Below are 23,871 nucleotides of genomic sequence, written 5' to 3'. Positions count from 1 at the left end.
ATGGGGTCGCGCAGAGCCCGGGCGGACCGGGGGGATTGGGGCGGGCCGGGGGTCCGGTTCGGGGTCCCGGTTCGGGGTCCCGGTTCGGGATCCCGGGGGCGGAGCCTCAGGGGAGAAGGGGCGGTGCTTGATGGGGTGTGGTCCAATTGCCCCGCCCTCTTCGGCGCTGATTGGCTGCCGCGACTGTTACGTGCGGCGGGGCGGGGCCGCGGCGATGGCGGCGGCGGCGGCGGCGGCGGGTGCGGACAGGGGCGGGGGGTGCGGAAGCCCCGGGGACCCCCAAGACCCCCGAGCCGTGACCGCTGACCCCTGACCCCCGGCAGGCCCGGCGCGGCGGCGGCGGCCGGAGCGGGAGGAGGCGGCGGAACCTCCCCCGAGCCCCACCGGGTCGCCCAAGTGCTCCGGTACCGGGCCCGGGCTGGCGCGGCGGCTGCTGGGCTTCGAGCTGCGGGACCTGACGCGATGGCAGCGCTTCGTGCGGCTGCTGCACCGGCCGCAGGACCCCGCCGCCCTCGGGGCTTTCCGCGCAGCCTTCGGTCAGCGGGGACGGGGCACCGGGGGGGCTCCGGGGAACCGGGGCTGGCACGGACCGGGAGGGACCGGGAGGTGCTTCGGGGGCACAGGGACACCGGGGGCATAGGGAGACCGAGGGGCTCTGAGGGGCACCGGGACAGGGAGACCGCGCACGGGGGGACACGCATCGGGGAACGGAGCGAGGAGGGGCTCGGGGAGACCGGGACTTTGCGTGGGCTCGGGGGCACCGGGACCTTGGGGGGCTCGGGGAGAGGGGCCGGGAGCCGGGGGTCCCCCATGCCAGTGACCGGCGGCGTCCGGCCGTGACACGTCAGCACCGGAGCGAAGGTTGGGCTCGGGCAGGCGGAGGGGTCAGCGCCCGGCCGGGCTGCGGCCACTGCCCGAGTGACCCCGGCCGAGTGACCCCCGTGTCCCCAGGGCTGCTGATGGCCCTGGACGTGCCGCAGGAGCGCGGCCTCGGGCACCTGGACCAGCGGTACCTGGACGGGCTGGAGGTGTGCCGCTTCCCCCTGCTGCCCTTCCTGGCGCCGCTGCCCCTGGACTGGATGTACCTGCTCTACACCGTCATGTTCCTGGGTACGGGGAGGGGAACTGGGGGGGAACTGGGACAGGAACGGGGGTGGCAGTGGGACAGGCGGGGGTGGCACTGAGATAAGAACGGGGATGGCACTGGGGCAGGAATGGAGGTGGCATGAGGACAGGAATGGGGGTAGCACTGTGACACTGGGACAGGAACGAGGGTGGCACTGGGGCAGGAATAGGGGTGGTATGAGGACAGGAATGGGGGTGGCACTGGGGCAGGCAGGGATGGCACTGAGATAAGAACGGGATGGCACTGGGACAGAAATGGGGGTGGCAGTGGAGCAGGCAGGGATGGCACTGGGGCAGGGACAGGGACAGGGATGGCACTGGGAGGGAAACAGGGGTGACAGTGTGACAGGCACGGATGGCACTGGGGCAGGAACCACGGCACGGGCTGGCACTGGGATGGACTGGGCACTGAGATGGGAAGGGGCACTGGGATGGGAATGGGCACTGGGGTGGGCACTGGGAGTAGCAGGGGAGCAGAGGGAGGCTGGGGACAGGCAGCAGGAGGGGACAGGGGGCACACCAGGGGTCTGCTGTGCCCGCAGGAGCGCTGGGCATCATGCTGGGCTGCTGCTACCGGCTGAGCTGCGTGGCGTTCCTGTGCCCCTACTGGTACCTGCTGCTGCTGGACAAAACCTCCTGGAACAACCACTCCTACCTCTACGGGCTGCTGGGCTTCCAGCTGGCACTGCTGGGCGCTGACCGCTACGGGTGGGCACCGGGGGGGCTGCGGGGACCCCCCGAGCACGGGGAGCCTCTGGGGACACAGGGGGCACTGGGGATCCCCCACTGGGGCTCTGTGAGGCAGCAGGGTGGTGACACGGGGCTGGGGTTACCATGGGGTGGCAGAGGTTGTGGGGTCCCTTGTGGCACCAGGGTCCCAGTGGGGTGGCCCAGACCCCACGGTCCCCTTGGCACTGGGTCCTCAGGGGGTGGCACAGGTCCTGGGTACCCCCATGGCATTGGAGTGGCACAAGCCCTGGCATCCCCTGTGGCTCTGGTGTCTCTAGGGGGTGGCACAGGTCCTGGGGATCCCTGTGGCATGGGGTGGCATAGGCCATGGTGTCCCCAGCGGGTGGCACAGGTCCTGGGGTCCCCATGGTGCTGTGTCCCCAGGGGACACCCCTGTGGCACTGTGTACCCACCTGGTGCCACCTCTGGCTCTCTGTCCCCAGTGCGTCCCCAGGGCTCTGGCAGTGGGTGACACACTGGGGACAGTGACAGTGGCCTTGTCCCCCCGTGTCCCCCCAGCTCCGTGGACGGGCTCTTCCGGCCCCGGAAGCGGAACGCCCACGTGCCGCTGTGGAACTACGCCCTGCTGCGTGCCCAGGTGGGTGTCCCTGCCCCAGGACCCCCCCGGGACCCCCCCCCGGGACCCCCCCGGGAGGGTGAAGGGGGTTGATGAGGGTGCAGTGGAATTGAGGGGTCCAAGGTGAGGATGGGGAGGGGGTGACGGGGAGGGGACACAGTGAGGAGGGTGAGGGGATGAGGATGAAGGTGGGGCTGGGATGAGAGGTGGGATGGGATCCATTAGACGGGATGGGATTGGGATGGGATGGAACAGGATGGGATTGGATTGGGATGGGATGGGGAGGGTTATGGGGTTGGAGGATGAGGTTAAGGAGGTTTGATGATGATGATGGGGAAGGGATGGGTCTGACAGGCTGGGGTTAGGATGGGGATGGGATGAGGAGGGGCACAGGGGGTGGGTTTGGGGTGAGGATGAGGAGGGGCACAGGGGGTGGGTTTGGGGTGAGGATGAGGAATGTGACGCCCAGCAGGAGGAAGGTGAGGGAGGTGATGGGATGGGGCTGGGGCGGGGCGCTGAGGCTGAGGCCGGTGCTGGGGCGGGGCCGATGCCGAGGAAGGCTCCGTGGCCAGGCTGGTGCTGTCGGAGGAGCTGACCAGCCGGCTGGTGGTGCACGGGGGGGGGCTGGTGCTCGACCTCTCCGCCGGCTTCCTGCTCTTCTTCGACGCCACGCGGCCCCTCGCCCTCGTCTTCGTCACCTACTTCCACTGCATGAACTCCCAGCTCTTCAGCATCGGTGAGGGGGGAAAAGGCACCCCCAGACCCCCCCAGGGCTCCCCCAGAGCATCTCCAACCCGGACATGAGACCCCTGGGTACCCCCAAACACCCCCAACCAGGGCGAGCTCCCCCCTCCACAGCCCCCAAACTCAAACAGGGGTGCCCAGACACCCCAAAACACCCTGACCCTGCGCAGGGAACCCCCACTCCAATCCCAAATAGGGGCACCCCCCACCCCCAGGTGCAGTGGGGGTCCCTAAGTGTCCTCCCCACAGGCATGTTCTCCTACACCATGCTGGCCACCAACGGGCTCTTCTGCCGGCCCGAGTGGCCACGGGGGCTCGTGGCCCGCTGCCCCCCCCGGCTGCAGGCCTGGCTGCCCAGCACCAAGCCCCCCCAGCCCAGCCCCGACTGCCACTACGGGGGCCGGAGGGCCCGGGGGGGCCTTCGGCCTCGGCAGCACTTGGCCGCAGCCTTCACCATCCTCTACGTGCTGGAGCAGCTCTTCCTGCCCTACTCCCACTTCATCACCCAGGTGGGCACAAGGAGGGACGGTCTGGGGACAAGGGGGGGGGTCTCAGAAGGGTGAGAAGGAGTTTGGGAGACACAGGGAGGGGACTGGGGGGTGGGGAGGACATAGAGGGGGCAATTTGGGGGCTGGGGGGGCATTTAGGGTGGTAAAAGGGGGCTAGTGGGAGGTTTGGGATCCCTGTCAACTCCTTGTCCCCTGGGGTGGGGACACCCCTGTGCTCTGTGACCCCCCCACGTGTCCCCAGGGCTACAACAACTGGACCAACGGGCTCTACGGCTACTCCTGGGACATGATGGTGCACTCCCGCTTCCACCAGCACGTCAAAATCACCTACAGGGACGGGCTCACCGGGGAGGTGGGCTACCTGAAACCAGGGGTGAGCGACCCCCCCGTGCTCCCAAAGATGGGCACTTGCCCCGTGGGCCTCAGTTTCCTTCATCCTTCATTTTCCCCTTGTTGCCTTCATTTCTCCCCATGTTTCCTCATCACTCATGGAACAGCCCCTGTGCCTCGATTTTCCCTGTTCCTCATTCCCCCCATCCCTCACTTCACCTGTCCCTCGTTCCTCCGTGCCTCATCTCCTCAGTTTCCCCTATCCCTCATTGCCTGTTTCCCCATCCCTCATTGCCTCAGTTTCCCCATCCCTCATTGCCTCAGTTTCCCCATGCTGATATCCCTGTGCCTCAGTTTCCCCACACCACTGTCCTATGCCTCAGTGTCCCTGTGGCTCAATGTCTCCATGCTGCTGTCCCTGTGCCTCAGTGTCCCCGTGCCTCAGTTTCCCTGTGCCTATGTCTCCATGCCTCAGTGTCCCCGTGGCTCAGTGTCTCTGTGCCTCAGTTTCCCCGTGCCTATGTCTCCATGCCTCAGTGTCCCTGTGCCTCCGTGTCTCCGTGCCTCAGTGTCCCCGTGGCTCAGTGTCCCTGTGCCTCAGTTTCCCCGTGCCTATGTCTCCATGCCTCAGTGTCCCTGTGCCTCAGTGTCCCTGTGCCTCAGTTTCCCTGTGCCTCAGTGTCCCTGTCCCTATATCTCCGTGCCTCAGTGTCCCCATGCCTCAGTTTCCCCGTGCCTATGTCTCCATGCCTCAGTGTCCCCATGCCTCAGTGTCTCTATGCCTCAGTTTCCCCATGCTGCTGTCCCCATGCCTCAGTTTCCCCGTGCCTATGTCCCCATGCCTTAGTGTCCCCATGCCTCAGTGTCCCCGTGCCTCAGTTTCCCCATGCTGCTGTCCCCATGCCTCAGTGTCCCCGTCCCTGTATCTCCGTGCCTCAGTTTCCCCATGCCTCAGTTTCCCCATGCTGCTGTCCCCGTGCCTCAGTTTTCCCGTGCTTCAGTTTCCCCGTGCCTCAGTTTCCCCGTGCTATGTCTCCATGCCTCGGTGTCCCCGTGCCTCAGTTTCCCCGTGCCTATGTCTCCATGCCTCGGTGTCCCCGTGCCTCAGTTTCCCCGTGCCCGCAGGCGTTCACGCAGAGCCGGCGCTGGCGGGACCACGCCGACATGCTGAAGCAGTACTCGGCCTGCCTGAGCCGGCTGCTGCCGCGCTACAACATCAGCCAGCCCCAGATCTACTTCGACGTCTGGGTGTCCATCAACGAGCGCTTCCAGCAGAGGTGACACGGGGACACGGGGGGGTCTGGGCTGGGAGCTGTGGGTGCTGCTGCTGCTCTCAGCTGAGGTTACAGAGGACACAGGGTTTGGGGGCACACAGGGACACGTGGGGGTGCCACAAGGGGGTGGCTTGTCCCCACAGCTGGACGTGTTGTGGACCCCGTGTGCTCTTAAGGTCCCCTGTGCTATGAGCACTGTCACTTCCAGCAGGGGTTTGGGGGAACCCAAGGGATTTGGGGGCTCTGCGGGGTCCTGACACTTTGTCTCCTCAGGCTTGTGGACCCCCGGGTGGACCTGGTCCGTGCCCCCTGGTCCCCGTGGACCCCCACGCCGTGGCTGCTCCCGCTGCTCGTGGATCTGTCGCCGTGGCGCCAGCGGCTGCAGGAGCTGGAGGCACAGCTGGACGGACACACGGACACCGTGTTCATCGCAGACTTCCCCGGTGAGGCCGGGGCTCCTGGGCTGGGGTACAGGGGGCACGGAGGGGTCAGTGGGGGGCACAGGGAGCAAAGGGTCCCAGGGGTTCAGGGGCTGGTACAGGGCGTGGGGGAATCCTGAGGTTGGGGGTGGTTTTGGGGTACAGGGGGGTCCCTGCAGTCAGTGGGAGCATGGAGTAGAGGACACGGGGGCTACCTGGGGCTTGGAGGGACGTGGGGGCACAGCGGGGTTTGGGGTGGGGGTACAGAGCCTGGCTGTTCCAGGCCTGCACCTGGAGAACTTTGTGAGCGAGGACCTGGGCAACACGAGCCTGCGGGTGCTGCGGGGGCAGGTGCTGGTGGAGCTGGTGGAGCAGCAGCAGAACCACTCTCTGCAGGAGGGTGAGGCCATGCAGGTGAGGCTCGGGGGGAACCCCGGGGGCTTTGGGGCGTGCCTGGGGGTGCTGACACCCCGCTCCCCCAGCTGCCGGCGGGGCAGTACCACAAGGTGCACACGGTGTCCCCCGAGCCCTCGTGCTACATGTACCTGTACGTGAACACCACGGCGCTGGAGCTGGAGCAGAAGCTGACGCGGCTGCGGGAGCTGCGGGAGCGCGTGCGCAACGGCACCGGTGAGACCCCCAAACACCCTCGGCGCCTCACGCCTGGGGGGGGTCTCAAAATCCTTGAGGTCTTGCTTCCTGGGAAGCCCCAAAATCCCCCATGCCTCATGCCCTGGGGGACCCCAAAAGCTGCGTCAGCTCAGCCCCTGGTGAGCAGCGGGCTGAGGGGATCAAGGAAGTCGCTGTCACTGGGGTGGGGGTGACAGCAGGGTCCCCAGCTTCCAGTCACCTCCTTCTCCGATGAGCAACAGCACGGGAGGATGACAAGGACAGCCAGTCCCTGTCACTCGGGTGGGGAGATCATGGCTACATCCCCCGTTCCCATCACCACACTGTGGGGATCACGGGGACCCCCAGAATCCCCGGCGCTGAGCCGGGGGGGAATCAGTCACCCCCTAACCCGCACCACCTCTGCGCCCCCAGAACAGTCCCCGCTGCCCCCCGAGCTGCGTCCCCTGCTGGGGGAGCCCCTGCCCGCGGGGGCCCCTCTGGACCCGCTGGTGTCGCTGTTCCTGCGGCGGGAGCAGCGCCAGCAGCGCCGCGAGCGCCAGTCCAGCCCGGCCCAGCGCCTGCGGCGCTTCCTCCGCAGGAAGTTCTTCCTCTTCCGCCGCAGGTCAGTCCCCCTGCCCCCTGTCCCCCCTGTCCCCTCGTGCCCCCCGGTGCCCACCGCTGTCCCCGCAGTGCCCTGATGACGCTGATCGCACTGCGGAACCTGGCGCTGGGCCGCCCGTCCCCGGAGCGCCTGGCACAGGAGGTGGCCTTCGCCAGCTGGCGCGGGGAGGAGGAGGAGGCTCAGCCCGAGGCCGACGGGGGGGCCCAGAGGGGCCCCGAGCTCTGAACACCCCAAATAAATGCAGTTTTGTAAGCCAGAAATGCTCCCGTGCCTCAGTTTCCCGCGGTGCCCCAGATCTGTAACCACCCCCCTGCCCTGTGCCCCTTTCCCTCCATCCCTCCGCTCCCCAGCCACGTTCCCTTCCTGCTTCCTCCATCCCATCTCCCCCTGTGCCCGTATCCCCTCACACCCTGCTTTCCCCCGAGCTCACTTCCCCCACATCTGTTTTCCCATTCCTCAGTATTTCCACAAAACCCCATTTCCCCCATACCTGCTGTCCCAATGTTCATTTCTGCCTTGTACTCCACTTCCCCCACTCCCAAATCCCCCCCCATTCCAGGACCGCGTGCCTCAGTTTCCCCCGTACCTTTTCCCCCCCCCACACTTTCTCCTTATCTGCTCCCCCACATCCCACTTTCCCTTGTACCCCAATTTCTCCATCTGCAGTGCCTCAGTTCCCAAAATCCCTCAGAGCTTCCCCCTGCACCCGTGCCCCCCACACACTCCAGGTGGCTCCGTCTAACCCATCGCTTTTATTGAGATTCTTTTCTTTTCGAGTTCATTTTTGGATTCAGTGGATCAAAACATTCGGACGAAACCTCCCGAAAATAGTAAAACCAAGAAGAAGAAAAAAAAAAAAAAGAGGGAAGTGGGGGCTTTCAGGGATCAGGAGCTGCCGGCTGAGCGCGGGGACTTCTCTGTACTCACGCCCCCGCCTCGGCGCACAATAAATACACCAAACCTTCAAGTATCAAGCGCCAAATGCCCCCCCTTTCCCCCCAAAATCCGGACAAAGTTGGGGGGTGGAGGGGTTGTGCAGTTGGGGAGTTGCTTCAGCTTTTGGATTAAAACCCCAAAAAAAAAAGAAAAAAACAAACAAACAAAAAAAAAAGTATGTAAAATGTTTTCCTCTGGTACCGAACCCTCAGGGGGGGGTTTGGGGATCGGTTTTAGCGTGTCCCCCCCCAAAATGTGCATTTTTGGAACATAAAAGAGGTTAAAAATGAGGGTTAAGAACCAAACCCAGCACCAGCAAAAAATATCCTCAAGGGCAGGAGAAAGCCCCCCCTGCCCCCCCCCAAGGCACTCTGGGGGCCGGAGCCCGGGCGGGCAGTAAACAAGCCGGCTTCTCTGTACCACACCGGCCACCAGCGCCACGCCCGGGCACCCCCGGCGCTCCAACAAACCCAATCAAAAAAAAAAGTATGTAAAATGTTTTCCTCTGGTACCGAACCCTCAGGGGGGGGTTTGGGGATCGGTTTTAGCGTGTCCCCCCCCAAAATGTGCATTTTTGGAACATAAAAGAGGTTAAAAATGAGGGTTAAGAACCAAACCCAGCACCAGCGAGGTCCCAGGGGGGTGGGGAGGTGGAATGGGAAGTGTCTTCCCCACCAGCGGGACTGGGGGAGCCAAAATGAGTTTCCTCCCAGTGGAATGGGGACTGTGGGGGGACACACAGGGAGCCAGAACGAGGGGTTTGTGTGTCACCCCCCTGCAGCAGGATGGGGGGGACTGCGGGAGCCAAAACAGGGGGTCCCCCTGATGTAGTGGAATTTGGGGAAAAAAGGGGAATGGGGAGTGATAAAATGGGGGATCCCTCCACAGCAGGACTGCTGGGACCCAAAACGGGGTGGCCCTTGCCACAGTGGGACTGTGGGGGCACGGGGGAGGGTGAGAGAGGGCACTTGGGCCTTTTTCCCCATCTCACAGCTCGGAGTGAAGAGATATTTGTTAAAAACCATCCAGAGGGAACGGGGGGGAACACGAGGGGGGGCTCCAGGAGAGGCACGTGGTCCCCACACAACCAAAACGATGGTGAGAGACAATGGCGGGGCCGGGGAGCCTGGGGGGGGCCGGGAGCTCTTTCCCCCAGAGCCCACGGGCTTCTCTGTAACCTACGCCCGCGGGAGTGGGGGGAAAAGCCCTAACAATGCTCTTTTTTCCTCAGTATTTTAGCTTTTTGGGCACTTCCCAAGGGAAACTGTCCCTACCAAAGTGGCCATAGGCTGCGGTCCTCTGATAGAGGGGCTTCTTCAGATCCAGATCCCTGGAATACACAATTCCCGACTCAGTGAGGCTGCCCCGGGCTCCTGCCTTCGCCCCTTCCTTCCCTGCCTGGCCGGGGGTTCCGCAGCGCCGCCTCCGCCCCCTCCCCACCCCGCGGGGCGGTTGGAGCTTCCCCGGCCGCGCCCCCGGAGCGCCGGGCCGCTCCCGCGGGAGCCGGGGAAGCTCCAAGCGCTCGGCTCCGGCGGATACTTACCCCGTCCGCGCCCCGAGCGCGCCTTCTCCGTCCGGCCGAGCGGCTCCGCGCCGGGTCCAGGCGCCAGGCGGTCCCCGGGCTGCTCCGGGAGGGACCCCCGCCCGCCCCGCCCCCCGGCACAGCCCCCCACGCCCGTTACCTGACGATGACCCCGGGGCGCAGGTCAAAGTTCTTCTTGACGATCTCCAGCAGCTCGCGCTCGCTCTTCTGGGAGGTGCCGTAGTGGAAGATGGAGATGGACAAGGGGTGCGAGACCCCGATGGCGTACGAGACCTGCGGGGGGAAACGCGCGGCTGCGGGTGAGGCCGGACCCCCAAAAGCCTGGATTGGGGACCCGGCGCCCACCTGGAGCCAGAGCAGCACCCACCTGGACCAGCACCCTGCGGCACAGCCCGGCCTTCACCAGGGACTTGGCCACCCAGCGCGCGGCGTAGGCGGCCGAGCGATCCACCTTGGTGTAGTCCTTGCCCGAGAAGGCGCCGCCGCCGTGCGCGCCCCAGCCCCCGTACGTGTCCACGATGATCTTGCGGCCGGTCAGCCCCGCGTCACCCTGTTGGGGACAGCAGTGTCACAACCCTGTCCGTGTCACCAGCGATGATGGCACCAGCATCATCACTGAGCCACCACAGTGCTGTGACCGCTGTCGTGTTACCATCGCCACCGCAACCACACCACCTCTGTGCCATTCTCACCACCATCCAACCATTGTAACTGCTACCGTGTCACCATCACCACATCAGCACTGTCACCATGTTGTCACCAGCCCTCAGCACCGCACCACCGCTGTGCCATGCCATCACAGCTGTCACCACCACCACCACAGTGTCACTGCACCTGGGGCCCACCGATGACGAAGCGGCCGCTGGGCTGCAGGTGGTAGATGGTGTCATCGTCCAGGTACTTGGGGGGCACCACGGCCTTGATGACCTTCTCCTTGAGAGCGTCACGCATCTCGTCCAGACACACGTCCTCGTCGTGCTGCACCGAGATCACGATGGTGTGCACCCGGATGGGGATCACCGCCCCGCGGTCCTGCATGTACTGCACTGTCACCTGCCGGGGGACACCAGTTAGAGGCCAGGCGGGGAACACGGGGCTCCCCAGAGCTCTGTGGACCCAGCGGTACCTCACCTGTGTCTTGGAGTCGGGGCGCAGCCAGGGCAGGGCCCCGCTGCGGCGCAGCTCGGCCAGCTTGGCGTTGAGCTTGTGCGCCAGCACGATGGTGAGGGGCATGCACTCCTCCGTCTCGTCCGTGGCGTAGCCAAACATCAGCCCCTGTGGCACAGGGACAAGGGGGGTCACACCCAGCCCTGGGTCACGCCACAGCGACCCCATGGCCCCGGGGCTCACCTGGTCGCCAGCACCAATGTCCTCCTCGCTGCGGTCCAGGTGCACACCCTGGGCGATGTCCGGGGACTGCTGCTCCAGGGCCACCAGCACGTTGCACGTCTTGTAGTCAAAACCTGGAAGGACAAAGGGGGCTTTGGTGAGCCCGGTGCCACCCCGTGCTGTCCCTGAGGCGGTGGCAGCCCGGGACACACCTTTGGAGGAGTCGTCGTAGCCGATGTGCCGGATGGTGTCCCGGACCACCTTCTGGTAGTCCACGTTGGCCCGGGAGGTGATCTCCCCTGCCAGCAGGATCATCCCGGTTTTGGCGACCGTCTCTGCAGGGACAAGGGTGACGTCAGCACTGTGTCACCTCCACGTCACGCACCGGCTGTCCCCTGGTGCCCTTACTCACCACAAGCCACCTTGGCATCGGGGTCCTGCTTGAGGTGGGCATCCAGGACAGCATCACTGATCTGGTCACAGATTTTATCTGGGGACACAAAGAGCAGGAGGCGTCATGGTGGCGTGGGACAGCCCAACACGGCACAGCCCTTCCTTCCGGAGCCTCCAGCTCAGGGATCCGAGCCCCACAATCCAGGAGCCCCCCCAGGGTGTACAGAGCCCTCGCCTTGTCCACAGGCTGGAATTCCAGGCATGTCCCAGTTAAGCTCCAACTCCAACTAAGGCTGAGCCCCGTGGCACCACTGAGGGGATCAGACCCGTATGCCAGCTTCCCAAATCCGCAGCACGCCTGCTCCCAGCAGCTCTGCCTCCAGCCAAAGCTGCTCCAGCCATACCCCACCAGACAACCAGCTCCCTCCTGCTCCCGGCATGTTTTGCGTGGGTGGGGGTGTCCCAAGGGCCACCCGTGTCCCCGGGACTGCGGGTGTCCTTGGCAGCGACCTTCCGGGCAGGATCTGGGCGAGGACAAGGCAGCGCCCAGCTGGGGTGAGGAGAGGAGGATTCCCCGGACGCTTTTTGGTGGGAAAGAGTGAGGAATCGGACCTCAGAACCTCCTCCCTCAGGCAGCGTGGGGAGAGCCCCAGAGCAGGCACAGGTTGTGCCATCGGGCTGCGGGTGTTTGAGCCAGAAGGTGCAGAGCTGTGGGGCCCAAGTGGGATCCGGAGCGGATGGGAACTCGGGAGCTGCTGAGCGTGCCCTGGGTGCCGGAGTGGCTGGAGCTGAGAGGGTTTAAGGGTACTGGGTGTGCTCAAGCAGCGGGCACTGGGCGTTGGCAGCCGCCTCCGCAGATTAACGGTCATGTGCCCCAAACCGGTGAGGACAAAGACCGGGAAAGACTGGCACCGGCTGGTACCGAGCCTGGGGGGCTCCAACCACCGCCCAGCTGCGGCGGGACGGCACATCTGGGCAGACCCACGGGACGTTATCACCGGCCGGGCGACATCGGCGGCACCATCGTGGGGTGGGCTGAGGGCGACACTCCGGCCCTCCGGTGGGGGGGTGGGGTGTGTGCGGGGCTCACCGGGCCTGCCTTACCGCCGGCATCCACGCGGGGAGGGAGCCCACGGCAGGGGTCCCGTGGGGTGCGGGGGCACCGGGAGCTGCTTAGTCACGGCTGAGTCACGGCGGCACCGGGCCACCCCCCCCCCCCCGCCCCCGGCCGCGCCTGCGCGATCGCCGCCCCGCCCAGCCCCGCTCGGCCCGCACCTGGGTGCCCCTCGCCCACAGATTCGGAGGTGAAGAGGAAGGTGCCCTCCTCGATGAACACCTCGTGGAAACCGTTCAGTTGCCCGTTCATGGCGGCGCGATGGGCGGCGACAGGCGGAAGGGGAGAGCAAGAAAGCACAGGAGCAACAAAACCCGAGCGCGGCAGCGATGGACTGAACGCGGCCCCTACCGCGCTGCCTCTAGTTATAGCCTCCTCGCCCCGCCCCGCTGCTGCTTCCAGCCAATGGCGAGCGGAATACGGGCCATGGGGGCGGGGGGCCAGAACCACTGCAGTCGGGTAGGGGGAGCACGTTACGTAACGCGGAGCTTGAGATCAATGTCTGGGGCTGCCCGTAGAGCCCCACTGCCAGCAGAGCACTTACCGGAGTTAAACCGCCGGTCAGACTGTGTCCTCTGCCCCGCACGGGGCAATGTTGCGGTCGCACACCGATGCCCCCGCCGTACTCCCCCGTGGTGTCCGCATGGTGCCTCTCGCGCGGCCCGGCGGCTCGAGGCGCGCGGCAGCGCACGCATGCGCCCGGCGACAGAGTGGCGTGCGCATGCGCAATGTACGGCCCGCGGGCAGCGAGGACGGCCCCGCCCCCCCGCCGCCATCTTGCGCAGACCGGCGTCGCCATTGTGCGACCTCGGGCCCGCCGGCACCGACCCCGGCCCGGCCCGGCCCCGCCCTGGCCCCTGGCCCCGGCCGCAACCGGTCCCGCGGCTATCCCCAGCACTGCGGTCCGGCGGGGCGGGCCTGAGCCCGGGCACGGCCCTGATGGTGCCCTCAGCCGTTAGAGCCACTTGACGCCTGATGCAACCGGCGCCCGGTGTTGCCAGTGCAGGAGCCGGCCCGGCTGGGGCTCCCCCCGCCACCGCCTCCGGGCCCGGCTCGGAGCACCCCCGTATCCAGCTGCTGCATCCAGGGCTCGGCGGGAGCTCGCGCAGGACCCAGATGGCCAGGACAGAGGGACACGCAGGAGTGACAGAGCCACGGACAGACAGACAGACAGGCGGCCCGGAGGGATGGAGATGTGGCCCGCACACAGCCAGAACCGTCTGACAAACACGCACACTCCCGTTTGCTGCCCGCCGTCTGTCCCCGGCCCGGGGACGGACGGACACACAGACACCGTTCAGAGAGACACCCCGTGCGCGGGACGGACACACAAACACTCCTGCGCTGGGCCAGGACAGACAGACACCTCCGTGGCTGGACAGACGGACAGAGCCGGCCATGTGCTCCCGGGAGGCGGGGCCTTGGGGCACGCCCCACCCACCGAACATTTGCATAGTGGGCGGTGCTTATCCCTCGGTACCGGGGGGGGGGGTCCCGACGCCCCCTCCCAACACCCCTTCCCCCTCACCACTGGAGCCGGTCTGGATTTTTGTAAAAAATGGTTTATGGGTTCCATTTTTGTATAAAACGTGCGGGCAGCCGAGCCACTCGCCCACCCCCAGCTGCCGCCCCACAGCCCGCGGTGTGTCCTACTCAGAATCTAAACCCATCCCAATGCTTCCTCTACAGTCAATCCTCTATGCTCTTCCTGTCAACTATTCCTTAAAAAAATCCCTCGTATCCCCGAGATGTTCCTGTGCCAGGTACAGTACGATGACGGGGGGATCCGGTGCCGCGCTCCCTCTACGCCGTTTTCTGCTGTCCCTTCTTTCCAATCAGAGACTTGTGGATGTGGGGAATGACACCTGCAGAAAGGAGGGGGAGAAATCCTGTCAAGTCACCTGCAGAATTCCCAAGAAACTCCAAGATTCCCCATTTTGCGAACGCCAGGCGGATCCCCCTGAGTGTGAATCGAGGCAAGCAGCGAGCCCATGTGCTCGTGCCAAATTCCTGCTTGCTTTCCCACACTCCCCTCCTTGCCACGATCCCCACCCCAGGTGGAACAGAGGAACCAGGCCCACCTCCTCCAGCGATGGTGGCTTTGATCAGCGAGTCCAACTCCTCATCGCCGCGGATGGCCAGCTGCAGGTGCCGGGGCGTGATCCGCTTCACTTTGAGATCCTTGGAAGCGTTCCCGGCCAGCTCCAGCACCTGCGGGACGGCAGGAGGAGGTGGGAATGGCCAGGGCAGGGCCGGGGGGCTGCGGAGGGGGGTCCTACCTCAGCGGTCAGGTACTCGAGGATGGCAGCGCTGTACACGGCCGCCGTGGCTCCCACGCGCCCGTGGCTGGTGGTCCGGGTCTTCAGGTGCCTGTGGATGCGGCCCACTGGGAACTGAGGGGCAATTAACAGCCTCGTTAACACCTACAGCACCCCCGGTGTGCATACCTACAGGGCTGATTTGGGCTGCAACTATCCAAACAGATCACTATCCAATTTATTCATTACTAATTCATATCAATATTAACACATGCTATAATAACATATGATATTGTTATGACATATGTATCATAAAAATGTAATTTAGTAAAATGTAGTTATATCTGGTATAGCATAAAATAATTTTATTTTAATTATAATTATTACTTAGGAAATATAAGTAATTACTTCTCCCAATTAATCCTCCCATCCTCTCTGTCCCACCCGACAGCAAACCCCCTCTGCAAGCTCCTCATGGCTCCATACACCTCCCAGTGCCAAAACACCCCGTTTTGACCCCAAAGCAGAGGTTTGGGGGTGCCCAGCATTCCCTGAGCCATACCTGCAGCCCGGCCCTCTGGGAGCGCGACACGGCCTTGGCCTTGGCCTTGCCGCTGTCCTTGCCCGCCTTGCCGCCAGCCTGGGGGAGAAAGGGGCCCGTTAATTAATCTAATCAGTCTCTGAATCCAAACAATCTCGTTAATTCTAAGCCAGAGGGACCTGCTGCAGGATAAGCTGGCAGCTTCCCTGGCAACTCAAGGCCTCTCAAACCACGCGGATTCAAGGGGATAAACAAGGGAGGTTTTCAGGGTGCAGCAGCTGCTCCTCACCCAGGGGTCTCATCCTGCTGCCACTATTCCCAGTATTTTCCAGAAAATGCCAAATGGGGGGAAAACAGCCCAAAATCTCATTGTTGAGGGTTTTTTCCCAGCAGCTGTGAGCCCAGTTTGTTTTCAGATTTGATTTCTCCACACGCTGGGTAGGGCACTGTTCCTGCACATGGGAATGGAATCCTGTGGGATTCAGGGGTAATTCCCCTCCTGCTGCAGAGTGGGAAATCACCAGGAGCCCCAAAAATGGTGGATTTAATGCAAACCACGTTGGAAGGGGTGGAAATGCCAAAGCCAAGAGTTTGGGAGTTGCTGAGTAACAAGGAAGAGAGAACACAAGTTTGCTGGGCTCTCCCATCCGCTGCCAGGAAATCCACGGATTCCAGGGACATGGGAAGACCCCATGATGTCATTAATCACTAATGAGAGCTGTTCCTAATGAAGGTGAGAGCTGTGGTTGACGCAGGAAAAGTAGAGGGAGCTGCACCCTCCCCGTGGGAAAGACGTCAGCAACCCGAAATCTGCTCCAGGTAAAAAAAAAACAGGGATAAGAATCCCCAAAACAAAGTTTTCCAGCCCATAGAAAGACAAGAAACAACAGCAGAGGGAAAAGGGAGCCTGAAAAAACCCTGGATACTCACAATCCCTGTTTTTCTAGAATATATTGATCCCACAATCCCCATCCCCTCTAAAAAGGAGGAATTTTGGCTCGTGGTGAGGGAACTGAAAGGATTCAGACACGCCAGGAGAGCAAGTGGAGCACATTAATCCTAAAAATAAGATATGGTTCACCTGGGAATGTCCAAGATTGGGGTCCCATCCCAGCCAGGTGGGAGTTAACACAAGGTTCAGTTCAAACATTGGAAAAAAAAATTAGTCACGAGGGGGCATTAATTAATCCCGAGGTGATTAAAGCAAGCAGAGGGCGCTGGGTGAGGCCAGGGGGGACCCAGCAAATCCACTCTGTAGGAGTTACTTTCATCAGGAGAAAACATCACTCCACCAAACTGCTCAACTCAAGGAGGGCGTTCTGGGGGGTGGATTTGAGGGGTGGAAAGGGAGATTTATGGGAAAAAAGGGGGAGGCAAGGGGGATTTGTGGATATTTCCTTGCTCTAGGAATAAAAAGCAGCATTGGGAAAAGCACTGCCTGTTCCCACTACGGGCTTTTATCAGCCAGCTGTGAACTTTCCCACTGCCCCAGCAGGTTTTCCAGCTCCGAGCTGCCTGCCTGAGACATCTTCACGGGGGAGGGTTGACTATGAAGAGCAAGAAAGGTCTCGCCGTGGAAATCCTGAGGTTTGTCCCGATTTTTACCAGCTCTCCACGGGAAGTTCCCCCAGCCCAGGTGCCTCCGGCTCCCTATGGGAGTGAAGGCTCCTGGACTCCTCTCTCCCGAGGGGGCAATCCCGAGGAATTCTCTCCTCACCCTCCTGGTTGGAACCATCCTTCTGGCATCTCCATCCCTCCTCTCCACCACAGCCCCTCGCTGGGAGCACAATCCCGTGCTAAAATCCTCCCTGCCTCTGACCCGCTGGGTTCTTCACGGCAGGCAGGCAAACTTTTTTTTTTTTTTCTCTCTTATTTCTTTAAACAGGATAAAACCCCTCCAAGCAGCAACTTCTTATCTCGTGCCGCACATTCCCAGACATCCCCGAGCACAAGTTCTTGGCGGCGGCAGCAGTTGCATAATCCAACGGTGTTTCCATTACCGCGGGGGGACCGGGGCCTCACCGCCGGATCCGGAGCCCCCCTCGGAACCCCCCAGCCCACCTGTGGATCCGCAGAACCCCCCAAGCCCCCTGCGGAACCTCAGAACCCCTCCTGTGGATGCTCGGAGAACGGCAGAACCCCCGCGGTCCTACCGAACCGCCCGAGTCCCCCCAAACGCACAGAACCCGCCTGTGGAACCACAGAGCGCTCCCGCGGACCCTCGGAACGCCCCCAGCGATCCCGCAGATCCACGGAACGCCGTAATCCACATCGCCCTGCCCGCCTTCGCTGACAGCTCCACACCCGGCTCTCCCCATTCCCCCTGCGGGGCCACAGGAACGGGGCACCGGGCAGAATGAACCCCCCGTTTCTCCCCCCGGACCGGGCCGTTTCCCCGGGAAGCGGGCTGAGCTGTATCCGCGTAACCCCGGAGCAAGCGCCGGGCGGTTGACAGAGCCAGCTCGGGCCCCTCGATCGGCGTTCCCCTCACGACAGCCGCTTCCTCCCGTCCAACCGCCCCGCAACCGGCACAAACCGCGGCCGGGGAGACACCGGCCGACACCGCACCGCTCTGACAGCGCGGGAGGGCACCGGCGGGGCCGGGTTTGGAGGGCAGGACAAACCCCCTCCCCGGGAACCAGGCGGCAGCGGGCACGGGGCACCGGGGGAGCGCCGGGCCGGACCCAAGGTCACGGACCGGGGCCCGGCCCCCTCCCCCCGCCCGGCCTGGGCTGACAGCGGCGCCCATTGGCGGCCCCACGGGGCCCGGCTCGGCCCGGCCGCGCTGTCCTGGCCGGCCCCCCGAGTCCCGAGCCGCACTGCTGCCTCTGCCCTCACCATGGTACCGCTGCCGCCGTCCGAACCCCAAAGCCACCGCCGCGCCCGACCCGCCTCAGGAGCCGCCAGACAATGACCCGCCCGGGCGGGGGCGGCGGGCCGCGCCGCGTCGCCACCAATCACCGCCTCCCATACTAGTTTGAACATCCCGCAGTGCCCAATGGGCGAGCCGCTTCTTTTCCCGTCCATCACTGGCTCCGCCCCGCCGCTCGTTTAACGGCTGTGTTGCCTTTGCACACGGCACGCAGCGGTGCGAGGGCGGGGCGCGCTCGCGTGGCTGACGTCACCGCCCGGCGAATAGCAACAACGAGCACGGCGATGAGAGGCGGAGTTATGATGATAGACAGCTGATTGAGCCAATCGAATGCGGGTGCTGTTTCCCGCCCATTCCATCGCTCCGCCCCGGGTCGTGTTTGTGTGAGGGAGCCGGAGAGGGGGGCGGGCCGTGAGGGGAGCGCGGGGGCTTGGCGGGTCCGGGAGGGCTCCGGGCGCTTCGCTCCTGACGCGGTCCGGTCCTGCTCGGGGCTGAGAGGGGAGCCCGCCCGGGGACACCCAGCCCTCCGCTGCCGCTGACCCTCCGTGTGTGTCTCTGGGGCAGTACGGACATAGCCCGGCGCTGCCCCGTAAGGATGAGTGAGAAGGGCAGCGGTCGTGAGGTAACACGGACCCCGCCGGCCCCGGGCCGGACTGCGGGCTGGGGCGGACCCTGAGAAGCCGGAGGGTCTGTCAGTGGTGACGGCAGGGGTCAAGTGTGGCCAAAAAGCCAAAAAATTCACGGCACTGCTGGGGGGAAGAGGGCCCTTTTTCCGAGCAAACATGTCACAGTGAATAAAAAAGTTCCTCACGACGGGCGCCCCGTTCAGTGCCAAACGGAACCCGACTCTGGGGCGAGCTGAGTTGGTAAATGGAACCGGGGATTCGCGAGAGAGGGTCGGTGACAGGGCAGCGTTCGGAGCTGGTGGGCCCGGGCCCCTCCGCCCGGCTGCCCCCGGCCATGGGGCGTCCTGCCTGCCGTGCCTCAGTTTCCCTCCAGCAGCGTGTGGGGCGCACGGCCCCGCGCTGTGCCCGCTCCTCGCCGCACTGCCGGGGGCTCAGGGCGGCCCCAGCCCCGCGCCCACCCCGCTCCGGGCCGGCGGAGGGCGGCACCTGTTCCTGTTCCTGCTCCTGTTCCTGATCCCCGCGGCTGTCCCGGCCTCCGTGCCAGGTTCCCTGCACTGGGCAGGGGCGAGGCGGCCCGTGCAGCCCTCGCTGCAGCTGCCGGGGGGCTCAAGGCGGGCCCCGTCCCCCTCCCTGCCCCGGCCGCACGGCTGCGAGGAGCAGGAGGAAGAGGAGGAGGATGACGAAGGCGTCTGTCGCTGTCCTCCCCGGGGTGCCTGCCCTGCCCCGTCAGTTTCCCCCCAGCACCGGGCAGGGGGGTCCGCGCATCCCCCGGGCCTCGCTGCAGCTGCCGGGGAGGCTCAGGGTGCCCTCACCCCTCACGCCGCAGCTGCTCCCGGCACCCCGGGAGTGCCGCACCTGCCCCGCCAGCAACTGCCGCGGGCTGCGCCCCCCCGGGCTCCATCCAGGGGCCCCCCGGCTGTCCCCGGGGCCCCTCCAGCTGTCCCCAGCTCCCCCGACCCCCGGGGCCAGCCGGGGGGAGCCGGAGCAGCTGCGGGGTGGAATGGGGCCGGAGGAGCCGCTCTCCCGGCCCCGGGGGTATGCGGGGCGCGGGCTCGGGTGGGGAGCAGCCGCGGGGCGCTCGGGGGTCGCAGCGGGCCCCGGTGGCGGTGACAGTGATGGCGGTGACGGCGGCTCATGCGCAGGCGGGTCCCCGCGTGTCCTCAGATGAGCCCGAGCCCGCAGGGAGCCGCAGCGCGGGGGGCGGGGGCTGCGGCACCGCCGGTGGGGACACGGCACGGGCACGGCGGGGACACGGCACACCGCCCTGGGCACACACCCGCACGCGTGTGTGATGGCACACGCACCTGACACACACCACGCAGTCGTGTGCGTGGCACGCAAACCTCTCACGTCTGTGCACACACACCTGGCTGAGCCACGGCACGCACACACCGCACACGGGCCGCGCCAAACCGTGCCAGCCTTACACCCGCACACAGCAGGCAGCCATGTGCTGGCACAAATGCCTTACACACACTTTACACACACACACACACCCACAGCAGGCAGCCATGTGGTGGCACAAATGCCATATACTCGCTTTACACACACCTTACACACGGAGCTGTGTGACAGCACGCACACCTCACACACGCCCACACACACACGTTGTACTGTGCACACTCCAGCCTGAGCTGTGACACAACGTGCCTACGCCACACCAAGCCTCCTCCCTCCCCACCGTGCTGGTACCTCACACCCCCAGCTCCCCTGAGTCAGGCGATCCCCTCAGGACACCCCACATTCCCTATGTGTGCCTTCAGGACATCCTGCACGTCCCTCTAACACCGCAGGGTGACCACCCCAGCCCTGACCACCAGCTCCACCCTCCAGATCCCCCCACGGCACCCCCAAGGAGCAAGTCGGGCCCGGGCTGGTTTTCATTCACTTTTCCGCATACTTTATTTGTTACAAACATACAATTCTTTAAATATAGACTGTAAAACTCCATTTGCAAAAATCTGCTACGTCAGGAGTGCTCGGAGCAGGAGGAGTTCGTCGCGTCGGCCTCGTCTGCGCTAGTGGTAACACCCAGGACCTGCCTCCGGCCCCTGGAGCCGCCCCGCCGGCCGCAGGGAAGGGACACGGGGGCCCCGGCCCCCCCGGCCGCCTAAAGTGCAGGTTTGCTTTAGTTTTTGTTTTTCTTTCATTAAAAAAATAACAGGAATAAAACTTTCTTTTTTTTTCTCTTTTCGGCAAAGGGACGTCACGGCGAGCGCTCGGGGAGGGAGGTGGCGCTCCCGGGATCTGCTGCTCCGAGAGGATCCGGTGCTCGGAGGAGGATCCAACATTCACAGGATCCAGTTCTCAGAGGATCCAACTCTCCGAGGAGGATCTGCTGCTTGGAGAAGAACCCAGCTCGAAGAGGAGGGTCTAGTGTTTGGAGGATCCAACTCCCAGAGGATCCAGCTCTTGGAGGATCCAACTTGGAGGAGGATCTGGCTCCTGGAGGAGGATCTAGCACTCAGAGAAGGATCTGGAGCTCAGAGGATCCAGCTCTTGGGAGGATCCAGTTCTTGAAGGATCCAGCTCTCGAAGGAGGATCGGGCACTCTGAGGATCCAGCTTTCAGAGGATACAATTCTTGGAGGACCCAGCTGTCAGCAAATCCAACCCTGGGAGCGCCTGGCTCTTGGAGGAGGATCCAGTGCTCTCCCCACCGATGCTGCCCCAGCCCCGTGGCTGGGCTGCCCCGTGCTTGGAGCCGCTCTCAGCCGCTGCTCCGAGGCCAGAGCCCCCCGGGGGCTGCAGGCCGTGCCGTGCCGTGCCGTGCTCCTCCCCGGCCGTCCCGCCCGGATCTGCCTTCTCCCGCCAACGCCCAACGCCCGGCTCGGCGTGGCTCGGCCCCGGCGCCGCTGGCTCTACCGGCTCCGCGAGGATGAGGAGGGCGATGGCCTCGCCCTGCAGGAACATCTGGGAGCATCCACGGAGCCCGCTGGGATTTCCCACTGGGAATACCTGCTGAGCTCCGTGGTGCACCACCCTGCATAACCCCAGTGCTCCCTCAGCTGCTTTGTTAAAATCTTTTCCAGTTTTTTTGCGATTTTTTTTTTCCACTTTTTGCTTTTTTTATGAGGTCAGTGAGGGGCCTGGCTGGTTTTGTCACCAATGTGAGGAGCCGCCACTGGCACGGCCCCCCAAACCACCCCCCACTGCCCCCAAATCGCCTGGAAACAAGGCAGGAGAATCCAAATTTTCTTCCGTATTTTTTAGGGCAAAAAGAACTGAAGCTGTTTGAACTTGCCCTGGAAGCACCACCCGCTCCAGACCCAGCCATTTGGGGTATTTTCCAGTGGGTTTTGGGGCATTGTACAAGACTTGCAATATTCTGTCTGTACAGCCATCATCGCGTTCTCCATCAGCCCCTCTGGGGCGGCAAAGCTGGAAGTACCAGGAATTTGGGATATTTTTCCCCCTATTTGTGGATTAAAAATAAAATTTAAAAAAAAAAAAAAAAAAAAAACAACCCAAAAAACAATTTGCCCATTTTCTACAGAATTCAACCCAAAACCCAACCGAATCTGAGCTATGTACACACAGCCATGTCTATACACACAGAGATGGGAAGGGGGTTCAGGGGAGATGCCGGCGTTGTCCCGCTTTCCTGGGAAACACCCAACGCCTCCTGGGGGGCTCCAAGAGAAAAAAACAACCCAAAACTGCCCCCCAAGATCCCCTCCCCCATGGCCGCTCCCCTCGCTCCAGCTGGCACCTCAAATCCCCTTTTTTCCCTATTTTATCTCATTTTGGCTGTTTTTTCCGCTGTCTTCCCCCGACGTGCTCTGCTCTTCCCACCCAAATGGAGCTGTGGGAGGTTGTGTCCATGGATCCAACGCTTCTCTGGCCAGGAAAGGCTCCCTGAGCCAACGCCGGGAGCTGCTTTTTTGGGTTTATTACTGGATTTTGGTGGTTTTGCCTTTTTTGTTTTTTTTTTTTCCTCTTCCATGTATTCCTAGCCAGCTCCCCAGAGCTGGGCCGGGCCGGCAGCGATTCCGCTGCTCTCCCAGAGTAGAAATAAGGCTAAATCACCGCAATTCAGCCAAAAGAAAGAAACCCAAAGGAATATATATATATTTTTATATATATATATATATATATATATATCTCATCCTCTTCAAAAATAAAAGGAGAGGTCCCGCGGCTGGACGCCGGTGAGTCCCGCGGAGCTGGGAGCGTTTTTCCCCCCAAATCCGTCGTCGCCGTCGTGGTTTATGGTTTTTCTCCGTGGCAAAGAACACAGGACCAGGAGGATGGGTGGATACAGCAGGAATTCACCGGAAAGAGCTGCCTGAGGGTACAAAATACAGTACAGGACACATCGGCCATCGAGGAAGGACTATTGCTCCCGAGTGAGTGAGTGAGGGATCCGGGTCCTTTGCGACGGAGAAGGCTTAAAAACGGGATAAACGGAAGAAATTCGCTTTTAAAAATCCCTTTAAAAAGAGCGACGGCAGCGGGAGCAGCGGGAGGGGGCCGGGGGCCGGACGGACGGACGGATGGACAGCGGCGTGGGGGGTCCCCCAGGGGTCTGCAGCTGTTCCTCACTTCCCAATAAATATGGAGAGAGGGAGATGCCGGATCCGTGGTAATAAATTAAGGAGGCAGCTGATTGGGCTCCCAAAAATGGATTAAAAGGAAAAAAAAAAAGAAAAGTCCTACAAGTGGTGAAACCGTTGGAGAAGAAGAGGCAAAACTTTGGAATGAGAGCGATGGAGTTCAGAGTTATGGGAAAACGGGGTGAAAAACCGGAATTCTGTACAGGGCAGGACTGAGCTGAGGGAGTGAAAAAGAATTAAAAAAAAAAAAGACTATTTGAGAGTGGAAAAATGTGTTTAATAGGAGGTGGCTGGAGGGACCAGGCGGCGCCAGGGCCGGGCCCAGGGGGGCAAAAAAAGACAAAAGGAGGCAAAAAATAACAATAAACCTCCAAAATCCACCCCCAAGGTGCCGGGGCCGGGCGTGGCCACGGATTTGGGGCCGGAAAATCCAATTTGGGTGAAGCCAAGGGGCGGATTCCGGCGGGTCCTGGTGAAACGGGGCCGGAGGCGCCTTATTTGGAGAGAAGGGGAAGATGGTTCGCCCCGTCGAGTTTTTCCTTGTGCTTTGTGCCGGCGCCTCCCCCTTCCCGGCGGGAAACGGGGAGGGGGGGAAAAACGGTCAGAAATCGGCAAAACCGAGGAAATCTTCCCTAATTGTCAGGGAGCCGCCAGCTCGGGGCGGGTTCCAGTTCGGGCGCCTGGAGTTTGCATCCCGGAAAAAAAAAAAAAAAAAAAAAAAAAAAAAAAAAACAAAAAAAAAAACCCCCCAAAAAAAAGATTT

At 63.0% G+C, this 23,871-nt stretch overlaps 3 protein-coding genes across 3 annotated transcripts; 1 reads left to right on the top strand and 2 right to left on the bottom strand.

Moving 5' to 3' along the window:
- The first annotated feature begins 8 nt into the window (after nt 1-8).
- On the top strand, nt 9-7,802 carry GGCX (gamma-glutamyl carboxylase). Its single transcript, XM_041478653.1, has 15 exons — nt 9-239; nt 324-536; nt 952-1,110; nt 1,668-1,833; nt 2,374-2,510; nt 2,816-2,932; nt 2,964-3,167; nt 3,425-3,684; nt 3,926-4,057; nt 5,140-5,291; nt 5,562-5,731; nt 5,991-6,121; nt 6,190-6,337; nt 6,752-6,941; nt 7,010-7,802. Exons 1-15 carry the CDS (start codon nt 131-133, stop codon nt 7,164-7,166), a joined length of 2,445 nt encoding a protein of 814 aa, XP_041334587.1. The 5' UTR covers nt 9-130; the 3' UTR covers nt 7,167-7,802.
- A 1,301-nt stretch (nt 7,803-9,103) lies between these two features.
- On the bottom strand, nt 9,104-13,047 carry MAT2A (methionine adenosyltransferase 2A). The gene is made up of 10 exons (XM_041478961.1): nt 12,801-13,047; nt 12,418-12,705; nt 11,162-11,239; nt 10,962-11,084; nt 10,771-10,883; nt 10,552-10,695; nt 10,255-10,473; nt 9,788-9,970; nt 9,560-9,693; nt 9,104-9,207 (listed from the first exon to the last, which is right to left on the bottom strand). Exons 1-10 carry the CDS (start codon nt 13,030-13,032, stop codon nt 9,105-9,107), a joined length of 1,617 nt encoding a protein of 538 aa, XP_041334895.1. The 5' UTR covers nt 13,033-13,047; the 3' UTR covers nt 9,104.
- Nucleotides 13,048-13,802: 755 nt separating this feature from the next.
- On the bottom strand, nt 13,803-18,097 carry LOC121359924 (histone H2A.V). Its single transcript, XM_041479308.1, has 5 exons — nt 17,894-18,097; nt 15,077-15,154; nt 14,536-14,649; nt 14,338-14,467; nt 13,803-14,121 (listed from the first exon to the last, which is right to left on the bottom strand). The coding sequence occupies exons 1-5, from the start codon at nt 18,080-18,082 to the stop codon at nt 14,060-14,062; spliced, it is 573 nt and encodes a 190-aa protein (XP_041335242.1). The 5' UTR covers nt 18,083-18,097; the 3' UTR covers nt 13,803-14,059.
- Nucleotides 18,098-23,871: the final 5,774 nt, after the last annotated feature.

The sequence above is a fragment of the Pyrgilauda ruficollis genome, unplaced genomic scaffold, assembly GCF_017590135.1.
Source record: "Pyrgilauda ruficollis isolate IOZ18807 unplaced genomic scaffold, ASM1759013v1 scaffold113, whole genome shotgun sequence".
NCBI classification, from domain to species: Eukaryota; Metazoa; Chordata; class Aves; order Passeriformes; family Passeridae; genus Pyrgilauda; species Pyrgilauda ruficollis.
The sequence above is the reverse complement of the archived record's forward strand: the minus strand, read 5'-3'. Positions and strand labels throughout refer to the sequence as shown.

Coding starts and splice junctions, on each gene's coding strand:
- GGCX (XM_041478653.1), top strand. CDS start 131: ATGGGGTGTGGTCCAATTGCCCCGCCCTCTTCGGCGCTGATTGGCTGC. Junction 1,834..2,373: donor CTGGGCGCTGACCGCTACGG/GTGGGCACCGGG, acceptor GTGTCCCCCCAG/CTCCGTGGACGGGCTCTTCC. Junction 6,338..6,751: donor GCGCGTGCGCAACGGCACCG/GTGAGACCCCCA, acceptor CTGCGCCCCCAG/AACAGTCCCCGCTGCCCCCC.
- MAT2A (XM_041478961.1), bottom strand. CDS start 13,032: ATGGCGGCGGGGGGGCGGGGCCGTCCTCGCTGCCCGCGGGCCGTACAT. Junction 10,474..10,551: donor GCCCCGACTCCAAGACACAG/GTGAGGTACCGC, acceptor GTCCCCCGGCAG/GTGACAGTGCAGTACATGCA. Junction 9,694..9,787: donor GCCGCAGGGTGCTGGTCCAG/GTGGGTGCTGCT, acceptor TTCCCCCCGCAG/GTCTCGTACGCCATCGGGGT.
- LOC121359924 (XM_041479308.1), bottom strand. CDS start 18,082: ATGGACGGGAAAAGAAGCGGCTCGCCCATTGGGCACTGCGGGATGTTC. Junction 14,468..14,535: donor TCGAGTACCTGACCGCTGAG/GTAGGACCCCCC, acceptor GCCGTCCCGCAG/GTGCTGGAGCTGGCCGGGAA. Junction 14,122..14,337: donor AGCCACCATCGCTGGAGGAG/GTGGGCCTGGTT, acceptor TCCTTTCTGCAG/GTGTCATTCCCCACATCCAC.